At 38.7% G+C, this 10,221-nt stretch overlaps 2 protein-coding genes across 3 annotated transcripts in view; both read left to right on the top strand.

The window, feature by feature from the left end:
* The first annotated feature begins 2,765 nt into the window (after positions 1-2,765).
* Positions 2,766-7,751, top strand: slc66a1 (solute carrier family 66 member 1). 2 transcript variants are annotated; one of them, XM_023399753.2, is made up of 8 exons: positions 2,766-2,901; positions 3,581-3,774; positions 3,864-3,993; positions 4,341-4,428; positions 4,917-5,068; positions 5,172-5,264; positions 5,852-6,037; positions 6,808-7,751. In XM_023399753.2, the coding sequence occupies exons 1-8, from the start codon at positions 2,884-2,886 to the stop codon at positions 6,892-6,894; spliced, it is 948 nt and encodes a 315-aa protein (XP_023255521.1). In that variant the 5' UTR covers positions 2,766-2,883; the 3' UTR covers positions 6,895-7,751. The 2 variants fall into 2 exon arrangements, with proteins under 2 accessions (XP_023255521.1, XP_023255520.1); XM_023399752.2 differs by having other exon boundaries at positions 2,785-2,901; positions 3,578-3,774.
* A 1,104-nt stretch (positions 7,752-8,855) lies between these two features.
* Positions 8,856-10,221, top strand: part of nr1h5 (nuclear receptor subfamily 1, group H, member 5) — a 12,595-nt gene continuing 11,229 nt past the window's right edge. Inside the window, exon 1 of the mRNA XM_023399768.2 lies at positions 8,856-9,014. The gene's annotated coding sequence lies outside the window, so the exon portion shown is untranslated. The remainder of the gene's footprint in view (positions 9,015-10,221) is intronic.

Genomic DNA, 10,221 nt, shown 5'->3' with positions numbered 1-10,221 from the left:
AGTCGTCAGTCTGACAGACTGTCAGCTGACACATTTTTCATCAGTTCAGAAATTTTGAAAATACCAAGCGGAGTCCTCTCTTTGGTTTTTCATTCAAAGTCTGACGTTGGATTCAATCATCTTTTCCAGGTAGGATGTTTTCTCTTGACATAATGTCTGCAGCTATAGTATATAATGTATATAATATAGTGGAAACTGTGTCACTAGCAACAAAGTAAAATGATTTTTAAATCATTTTCACGACTAAATTTAGGGGGAGACCGGCGATGGTTGTAATATAGGTCACTTCTCATATGCAAATGTAATATATGTAGCCTACATATATTGAATTTCCATACATGACATATATGTACATACACAAAATAAAAGCACATATGTAAAAGTTTTATATGAAACCTATTAAAAATTGGGACAATTTAATATATTGACATATACAAAGTCTCTATATGTTGATATTATATACAGTAGGGTACAAAAGAGACCACTTTACTAGAATGGGATTTTAGTATTATTATTAATTTACAATTAACAATGAATTAATTAGAAAAACATAGATAAACATACAGAAATGTTATATGTATGTTGTATATAAATAGAATATTGTTGACATTTATAGTTGCAATATGTTATACTATATAAAAATTCATATTTTTAACATCAATAATATGCTGTATGTTATAAACTTATATCTTCATATATCCAGAGGATGTATAATACAGGTGACATATGTGCCAACATTACTGTTGATATAGGGGCATATATGTCATATTTTACATTTCTGTACGGGTTGTAACACTTCCAACTTCTCCAATTAGGAACAAGTTACGAATCACCTGGTTTCACTCTACACCTGCTCAATGTAGTCCTTATTGCACGTGAGGAAGTAGCTCAGTGTGTCAGACAGAGACTGTTTTAGAAAGAAAAAAATAATTTTGAGGTAAGAAAGTTTTTTTTTTACTTAATTAATTTTGTAATAGTACTTTCTGCTTTGTGGTTAAACTCTTCAAACCGGTGTCGTGTTTATTGTGAATCTGCGTAGATATTTTTCATGCTAGTTGTCAGTGCTAATGTTTTAGCTGTTAGCTAAGTGAAGGTAGTTCATGGCTACAAGAGACTGGGTGAGTTGTAACAACAATACACTCACGCGCGCACACACGCACACAAAAATGTTCAATTGCTGAAGTTGATGAACATTTGTACATTTTGTTCAGTTTTATTATTATGGTAAAAAATGTTTTATCACCACTATGACTGACATTAGCTAACACACTTGGCTCTCTCACTCACACACACACACACACACACACAAATTATGTTAAAGTAATTTAAGTGTTTTATTATTATTATTATTATTATTATTATATTATTATTTAAGTGTTAATATTATTATTTTTTAAAGCTTTCAGTATCAAGTTTTTTATCATAATCTTTATATCATCATGTCACATCACCCGTGTGTGATATAACTAACCTGGACTATGGGGTGAATTCTGATATTACACTCCTTGTGTTTGAGACCAAACCACACATTTTCTGTTTGTGTTGCAGAGATAACACCTACACCATTTAATAGTAGACTAATCTAACTAGTTTGTATTAAATTTTGAACACACTCGCTTAAAACAGCTCCAAGATACAGACAGAAATGTCAAAAATGTTGCAAACATCCCAGGTCTCTCTATCTTTAAACACCTAGGATAAGTAGATATGATGAAAAGTCACTCACCTCTGTCCTCTCCAGACTGTCAACAACCGCCCAAAAGTTCACAGAGAGAGAACATTTACATACAAGCCAGTTTCACAGAGTATTAACCTGGGTATTAAATTGTTTTTCACAGATGCATACTAAAATGCAGAACTTGTGGAAGAATGCAGGAGGCCTCGGTACTAATGACAGCTCAGGACTAATGACTGAATTACCATGTGCAGCCAAATAATACACTTTAACAAAGCTTGCTGATATGTGATGAGAGTATGTGAAATGTGTGAGTGCTGGAACATCAGATTGGCATTGCTAAATTGTCCTGGTTCAAGAGAAAAGTAACATTAACATAAAGCAAACCATTAGCTTGTTCCACAGCTTTAATACATCTTTTACAATTGAACAGTGGCCACCAGAGAGTATTTACACTATTATACCTTAGATCCTGAAGCAGAATAAGGAATTCATTCTCAACTGTAAAAATCATAACAAGAGGGAAAGAAATATGATGTATGATAAAATACAGCTGTTTTGTTTCAAAATATAATGTATATTATGTACTGTCATGGCCTCCTTAATCTCTTGTGGGGCTCAAAAATTTGTTCTTCGGCCCCTATTGACCCCCACTATACATGGCAGTTCAATTATTTCCCCAAGCACCCACATTCCCCACAGCTTAAATGATTAGCTGATTAATCAATCAGTTGATTGACAGAAAATTGACCAGCAACAAGTTTGATAACTGATTAATCCCTTAAATTGTAAAAAGCAATCTTTTTATGACAGGAAACTCTACATGTTTGGGTTTTGTCAGAAAAAAATTTACAATTAATAATGAAGAAACAGTACCTCCATGATGGAATAATGACGTATTCTATGTTGATTATTATTCGTATGCAAAGGTTTATGATTATTATTATTATTATTATTGCTTTTTTTGCTTCTTAAATACACATTGTGTTAAAATGTACAGGCAGCTTGTAAATTAAACTTTTATTTTGAAGGTGAGGTGTTTTGTTTTGGAGCTCTCGGCGGCCGCTAGTCACGTGCTGATTTGAGTGACGTATCATCGTGCCGACCAATCAGCTCACGGGGACGGATTTGTCTTGTTTATTGCGAGCTTCCGTGTTATTTCTCCAGAGTGTCCGAGGGGTTTTTGTTCTGCTGAGGACTTTACCGGCATGTCAGCGGCTGCACAGGCAAGAAAAATAAGATGTTTTATCCATTTCCAGTTTGGCAGTTTGTAAAAGTTTGTAAACTGACATAAATTTACAATCGACAGACGAGCTACAGCTGTCTTTCATTAGGTAGTTGTTGTCGTGGCTAGCTAGCTGTGTCCAGCTGGTAATTAGGAACATATGTTCTCTGGTTTCTTCTTCTGGTTGAGTGTATTTTATGTGAAAAATGTTTTTTTGCTGTCGCTACCCGATGTAGAAATGCAGCAACACACACACACGCCGTTTTATTTAATCGCCACTGTCTTGATCTAATCAGAGGAGCAGCAGCAGAATGTGGCTCCAAACAAGCTTTTTTGATGTTGTTTTAAGAGTTCAACAACCTTTGACCCCTTTACGACCGTGTTAACTGGACAACTGCTTTATGTTGAGATTTGGGGTTCATGTATGATAAATATATATATATATATATATGTATTTTTTTTTTTTTTCTTTTATAAAGCTGATTTTTTTTTAAGTGTGCGATGAAGCTCTGAATCTACCTCTTTGCTATATGGTTGAGGTATTTTTCACAGGATGTTTTCTTGGAAGCACCATGTCAACATTGTTTATAGGCTGACAATGTGGCATAAGGATGTTAGCATTATTATTGTACATTTTTTCTAATAAATTGTGCATTTACATTGGTTTTTCTCTCCAGCAGATAATGTTGACAGACGGAGTCCTCACTCGGGGAGCCTTTGGAGGGACCGTTGAAGGAAACTTCACCTCTTTGTGCCCTAATGGATCCAAATGGGTTTGGGAGGGGCTTGGGGAGTGTGCCCAGGATGCGAGGGATATGGCCAGCATCTACCTGGGCCTCCTGTCCATCCTCTGCTTCATGGTGTCCTCACTTCCGTAAGTGTTTGAGGAAATGCTTTTTTTTTTTTTCTTAATTGATAAGCAGTGTGTAATTCTGCTTTTTGTTCCTGTCTGTGTTATTGCAGACAGTACTACAGCTCGTGCAGGACAGGGAATATGGACAGTGCTCTTTCTATTTGGTTCCTGCTACTGTGGTTGGGAGGTGACAGCTGCAATCTGGTGGGATCCTTCTTGGCAGATCAGCTTCCACTTCAGGTGAATTGTAGTGATATTTTTGCCAACACAGTGTAGGGTAAATAATAATTTTAAGTTCCAAATCATCTATAAATCATTGTTTTTCATAATTTCAAGAACCATTGAGAAATGCTCATTAATTAAAGCCAGAAATTATGTCTTTAGATAGTTTTTTTTATTTCATTTAAAGAAAGAAAAGTGTGTATCTTCTAATGTCATGACAAAAAAACAATATTTTATTGTTATAATATCATATTTTTAGGGCTGTTATCATGTAATTATTGTTTTTGTCTTCATCAATGACAAAGATGATTTAATGTCAACTGACTAATTCATTGCTTGACTTCGTCTTTATCCCTGTCTTGCAGACATACACAGCTGTTTATTACGTTATAGCTGACTTACTGATGCTGGGCATGTACTTATACTACAAGATGAAGAACAAAGTGGCTGAAAGTGAGTGTTTTGGTTTGTTAATTTTTGTTTAACTATTCAGTTTTCCAAATGCCAATATAAGAACCAAGTTCTTGCCTTGTGCCGTGTGAGTTTCACTGCCTTATTTGCATCCTAGCTCCTCATTTACATACACATAGGCCTTTGTTAACTTCAGGAATAGACACGACTAACCCCAAACATGTGTTTAATGCTCAACAGTAAAACTACAACCAAAGTCTTTAATGATCCAGCTGCTTATTTCTGAAAAGAGTTTTATCTGAAATATCTGCTTAATGAACAAGCATTACATCAATAATCAATACACTTGATCAAAACTGATGAACAATGATCCAGACAGAGGAAGAGGTACCCTGTAATGATGTCATCACATGTCTCATGTTGTTGTGGCGTTTGTGCCCCCGCCTACCTTTGACACAGTATGCCTCGTCTGGAGGAATGTGCTGAGTTGTCTTTCCCAGTATTGAGTTTTGATGGTGCTGTGTCTCCAGGCAGAAGGGTCTTACACGTGGTGGGTGTAGCCTGCGTCCTGGGCTTCACCGCAAACCTCGCCCACCTCCCCGGGTTAGGCACCCAACAGGAAATTCCCTCTGGGTTCAGAGGTCGCTCCTTGCTCTCAACCTCTGACAGTAGCTCCGTCAAGGTGAGTCCTATCCATTTCTTTAATTAGTGACTTGAGGGAAGTGAACTAGTTGTGTCTGGCTTTTTTTTTTCCCAAGTAATGTTGTGCCTCTCTGTTGCTTCAGGCTTTTACCCCTAAAGAGATAATTGGTTTCTCCATCGGCTCAGTGTCGTCGGTGCTCTACCTCTGCTCCAGACTTCCACAGATGTACACTAATGTGAGTATGATAAAGATATACATGTAAATTCTTCAGCACTATCAGCTGCAAACTCTAGGTGGTAGACATTGACTGATGCTAATGCTAATAACAATAAATAATAGGGATAATTAGAAGGAGTATTCTCATGATAATATTACATCTGCATCACTGTATATTACAGAGTTTAAAATTATACTATATTATATCCTATTATTATATTATATTATATTATTATATTATATTATATTATATTATATTATATTATATTATATTATATTATACTACATCCAATACAAGAAGTTATAAACAATAAAATTCAGATAGTCAGATGTCCATATTTAAAATGGCAGGTATGGTTAAAGATAAATCAGATGAGGAGGTGACACGTGAAATAATGATAGTTATAATAAAAGCTGTTAAGAAATTACAAGTTGTGTTTTGATGTCTGTTCAAATCTGCACAAAAATGAAAAATGTTCATTAAAGCGAAAGAGGCAAAATTCAATGTACCTGCAAACTGAGCAGGTGAAAATAATCCCTGAAGAATCCCTGAATAAGCAATCAGCTTTCTCACTTCCCCTCCCGACCTCTCATTTCTCCCCACAGTTCAAGAGGAAGTCGACAGAGGGAGTCTCTTACTTCCTGTTTGCGCTAGTCATCCTGGGAAACACCACATACGGCCTGAGTGTCCTACTGAAGAACCCTGACGAGGGCCAAGGCGAGAAAAGCTACCTGATCCATCACCTGCCCTGGCTCATCGGCAGCCTCGGCACCCTCACTTTAGACCTCATCGTATCCTTTAAACAAATTAATAAAATAAACAAACATGTCTCCTGCTGCTGCCCACTCTCTGTGCTCTCCTTAATCCCATGTATATGCTGCATCATAGGCCACACTGAGCTGTAGCAGAGGGCAGTTCATCAGGTGGGTTCAGGTCTTGTGACTGTGTTTGTGTGTGTGGAAACATGATGCACAGTATCAAAGGTCCAGACACTCGCAGGGAATCTGGCTTGTTGTCAGCAAAGAAGCAAGACTGCAGACGCTGCACTAGTGGCCCCTGGAGGCCGTGCGTCCATTTGTACCCTTCAGAAGAGGTGGACTCAAGTGTCATGTTGCTTCCCTCTTTGTTTTGAATGAAGATATAGACGCTGCAGAGGAATGTGACTTACTTTTTCTATGAGCTAATCCTCAAAAGTACATGGAAAAACCTTTAACTGAATATATGGCATGATCGGTTTGGTCCTCTAGCTGGTTAAATTAAGGAGGGACTGGGGTAAAAATTTGCTTTTGGGTCCCTATTGACCTTTCACCTATTGCTACATAGCTAACATTAGCATTAGCAGCTATTTTCTTACCAGTCTAGAAGAAATTCTCTGAGTTCAGTATCAAACTTCATTCCTTTACTCACCAACATCTGTCTCCAGAGGTGAGTCTTTCAGATGTGAGAAAAGAAAGTATGTTCTGTTGTTCATAGTTGTGTGTTTTTGTAGCTGAACTCTGGTTTTGCATTAAACTGACTCCTTCCCAGGATTTCTCTTGATTTCCTTGACGCTGTGGCTCAGATCTCCATCCAGTTCGTAATTTACCGCAAAGCTCCGGTGGAGGTGGGCAGCGGCTACGATGAGACATCGCCTCTGATTGGGAGCTAAACCAACACACTAAGGCTGTACTGGTCATACTGGTGGGACATGAACGGACACTCGCTTCCTGTGAACCCACAAAAATCACATTTCCAAAACAAAATCAGCATGAAAAAAACTGTACATTTTAGTTTAATTTTATAGTTTTATTTATTATGCTCTTTTTTTTATGTTTACAATGTGTTTTAATCCATACAGCACAATGACAGATGTTGTTCTTCACCTGGGTTCATCTGCAGTGATGATGATGATGTGACTCTGCTCTTATTCGTTTTTAAAGGGACAATTGAAGGTTTCCGGTGTCGGCCCTGAACTCCTGAATTTAGGTCACAGCATCAGTTTGAACCGATAGATGTCAGAAACCTGCTGCTCAGAGGTTTCTCTAAAATTATCTCGGTATTTTTAAGTTGACAAACATTTTTGACAGTTGAAATGAAATGAATTAATTAATTAATTTTACAGTGGTTCATCTTTTACTTTGTGTGTCATTGGAAAAAAAAAAGTTTTGTTACTTTGTTTAAAAAAAAAAAAAAAAAGTCTAAATTGTACTTAGTCGATTTTTAATTGATGTTTATACCAAGTGCCATAATCAAAAAAATGTTTTTGAGCATTTATGTTCTTTGTGAATTTTAGATGCCTTTTTAATTGTAATCATGTGGTTTTATTTTATTTTGTTCAAATACAAACCGGTTTTGTTTGCACTGGTGATAAACGTTGCATGACTTGACACAGATACTTTGTTTAATTTACACATTTTCATTTTTGCCATTTTTTGCACATTTTGACGCAAAAGTTGGTTTTTTACTTGAAATGTTAAATGTTCTGGTGGGTCAGTGTACTGTAAACATTAAACGAAATGAATAACACCTTTTTATCTGCTCCTGTCACTCCGGGTGAAGTCTTGATTGAGTCGCTCAGGATTGGCCCAGTTTCCTTCATAACACTGTTCCAGTTTGTATTTCACTCTTTGCTCTGATTTATGAATTTTACAAAACCCGCTCTCCCTCCCTGACGCTTAACTCTCTGCACCTCCCATTTTCCTGCAGCACAGCAGAGGTCAAGCCCTGCCCTTGGCCTTGATGTTGACCTTTGACCCTTTGCCCCCCCCCACTGACCTCGACCCCCAGCCACTGTGTTTGAACTGCTCCTGGGAGGCCCTGACAGCCATGTTGTTTTTCTTCATTAGCAGATTCACACTGGCCTCTCACTTGCTCTCTCAGGACACCCACGCACACACACATTTTCTCTCCCTATTAAACATAATGCAACCACATACACTCAAATTAGTAAGGGCCCACCCACCGAGGAAGCGAGGTCAGTGCTGAAAATATCAAGAGTGCAGTAAGTGTGTGTGTGTGTGCGTGTGTGTGTGTGCGTGTGTGTGTGTGTGTGTGTGTGTGTGTGCGTGTGCGTGTGTGCGCGCGCGCGCGCATGCATGTGTGCGTGCACAGGGAGGTGGAGGGTGTTGGAGTGTGTGGTTGTGAAACAGTGGCAGGGAGATTGTTAAGCGGGTTGGGGAGTCAGCAGGAAGAGCCTGTGATAGGGAGCATGCATCCATCACCAGGGATGAACAAGAGCCTGTTTATAAACACTCCATACTGGGAATTTCTTAATGAGATGATTTCAGTTTCTACCAGCGGGGGAGGGGAGGGGAGGGGAGGGGGTCCTTTGTGACTCAAACGTTGCCAGTTCAAATCCCTAGTGCAACCAAAGAGCCCCATACTGGGAATTTTAATGGTAGATATGTGTTATTTGCAATTTCCCATCATTGACGCACATGGTGACACACATAACCTCCAGGCGGGGTTGTTCCCCCAGCTGTTTTTCATGGTCACCAGCTCATTCAAAAAAAAATAAAATGTGTATTGATTATTTCTCCTCCTCATTGACAGGTTCCTCTGACAGATCTTTGATCCGGGGTCCCGGGCGTCCAGCTAAAACACACATGAAGAGCAACTGTCTCATTTGAAAGGTTCTGTTTACTTTGTGTGTGTGTGTGTGTGTGTGTGTGAGAGAGAGAGAGAGAGAGAGAATGGAGGCTGGGCTGCAGTCAACATTACAAAAAGTGAGAGTTGGATGAAGCGAGAGGACGTCGGGACGCTCGAACACAGCGAGAAGATTCATCAGCGGTGAGTTCACAGCTTCTGTCTCTAACTAACATACGATGCGTTTAGTGACCTGAGCATCAGCAGGTTCAGGTCCTGCAGCCGGACACAGGAAGTTTTGAACTGGGAGAAATCGATCGAATATAAAGGCTTATTTTTTTGTTTTTGTTTTTTTTTATTAAAAAAGCATGTTTAACATTACAGCTTGTAATTGTTCTGCTGCAGTATTGCCGTTCTTTAGATTAACACCTAAAGTCGTTAGATGATCGAGGGAAAGGTATAAAAAGGTTTTTAAAAAAAGCAGCTTTATGCATAATAAAAAATGAAAATAAGTAAAAACCTGTGATCCAGTATGGATAGTGAGAGTGAAAACACCTGGCGACATGGTTGGCCAGGTGAGAAGAATCCTATAAAAACATCAGCAGGGGATCGGCTGCTTACAGCCTCTGATTTTCTGTCCAATTCACACTAGTAGATTAATGTTACAGGTGTTATTATGAATGCCACTTATTACAAGCTGCAGTCTAGTAGGGATACTGTGTTTTTATTTATCAGTGTATTTGGTTAAATCCATCATTTAAAACCTCTATAATCAACAAAAAAAAGAGTGTAGTTTTAAAGTCCAATCCGACAATAGCCTCCACAGAACAGAGGGAATTGTCTCCAACAAATTCTTTAAGTGGACATGACTAACGCTGTCTCTTATACACATCTTGGACTTTACTCACAAAATCCTGAGGCCACTTTAATGTGAGCGTCAGTTTCCTGCGAGGATCAGTAAACAGTCCGGGGCCGTTATCGAGCTGCAGCTACCGAGCCAGCGGCCCCCCGTGATAAAGAGAGCAGGCGACGTCCTGAAGGGATTTATGATGTGCTGGATTTATCTCCAGGCTTGTGCTGTGAGTGATTCTGGACTAATGAGTTTCAGGGTTCGAACATGTCATTAGTTTGTTTTCTTTGGTCTGAGCCACAGAGGAGATGTTGACTTGGTTTTTTTTTTTGGTTTCTTTAAGTTTGTGTAAAGTGGAGATGCCAGAAGTTCCTCTATTTTTTCTAATGTTCACCTCATCACACTGCGAGTAGGTGCAAAGAAATAAAAATAATTAAGGGAACGTTCCAGAGTCCATTTGAAGTAACCCTGCTTAAAAGTCTTTTCCATCCTTCCTCTCCTCCTCCTTTTGTGATGTTCATTTCCCCTGGGGCGAGCCCTCATAGCCGGGCCCCCCTCCCC

This window comes from Seriola lalandi, unplaced genomic scaffold, assembly GCF_002814215.2.
Source record: "Seriola lalandi dorsalis isolate HSWRI2012SDOR001 ecotype SW California unplaced genomic scaffold, Sedor1 jcf7180002052119, whole genome shotgun sequence".
Lineage (NCBI taxonomy): Eukaryota > Metazoa > Chordata > Actinopteri > Carangiformes > Carangidae > Seriola > Seriola lalandi.
This window is presented reverse-complemented; position numbering and strand designations above follow the sequence as displayed.

Coding starts and splice junctions, on each gene's coding strand:
- slc66a1 (XM_023399752.2), top strand. Junction 5,069..5,171: donor CTGACAGTAGCTCCGTCAAG/GTGAGTCCTATC, acceptor CTGTTGCTTCAG/GCTTTTACCCCTAAAGAGAT. Junction 6,038..6,807: donor CCCTCACTTTAGACCTCATC/GTATCCTTTAAA, acceptor GCTGTGGCTCAG/ATCTCCATCCAGTTCGTAAT.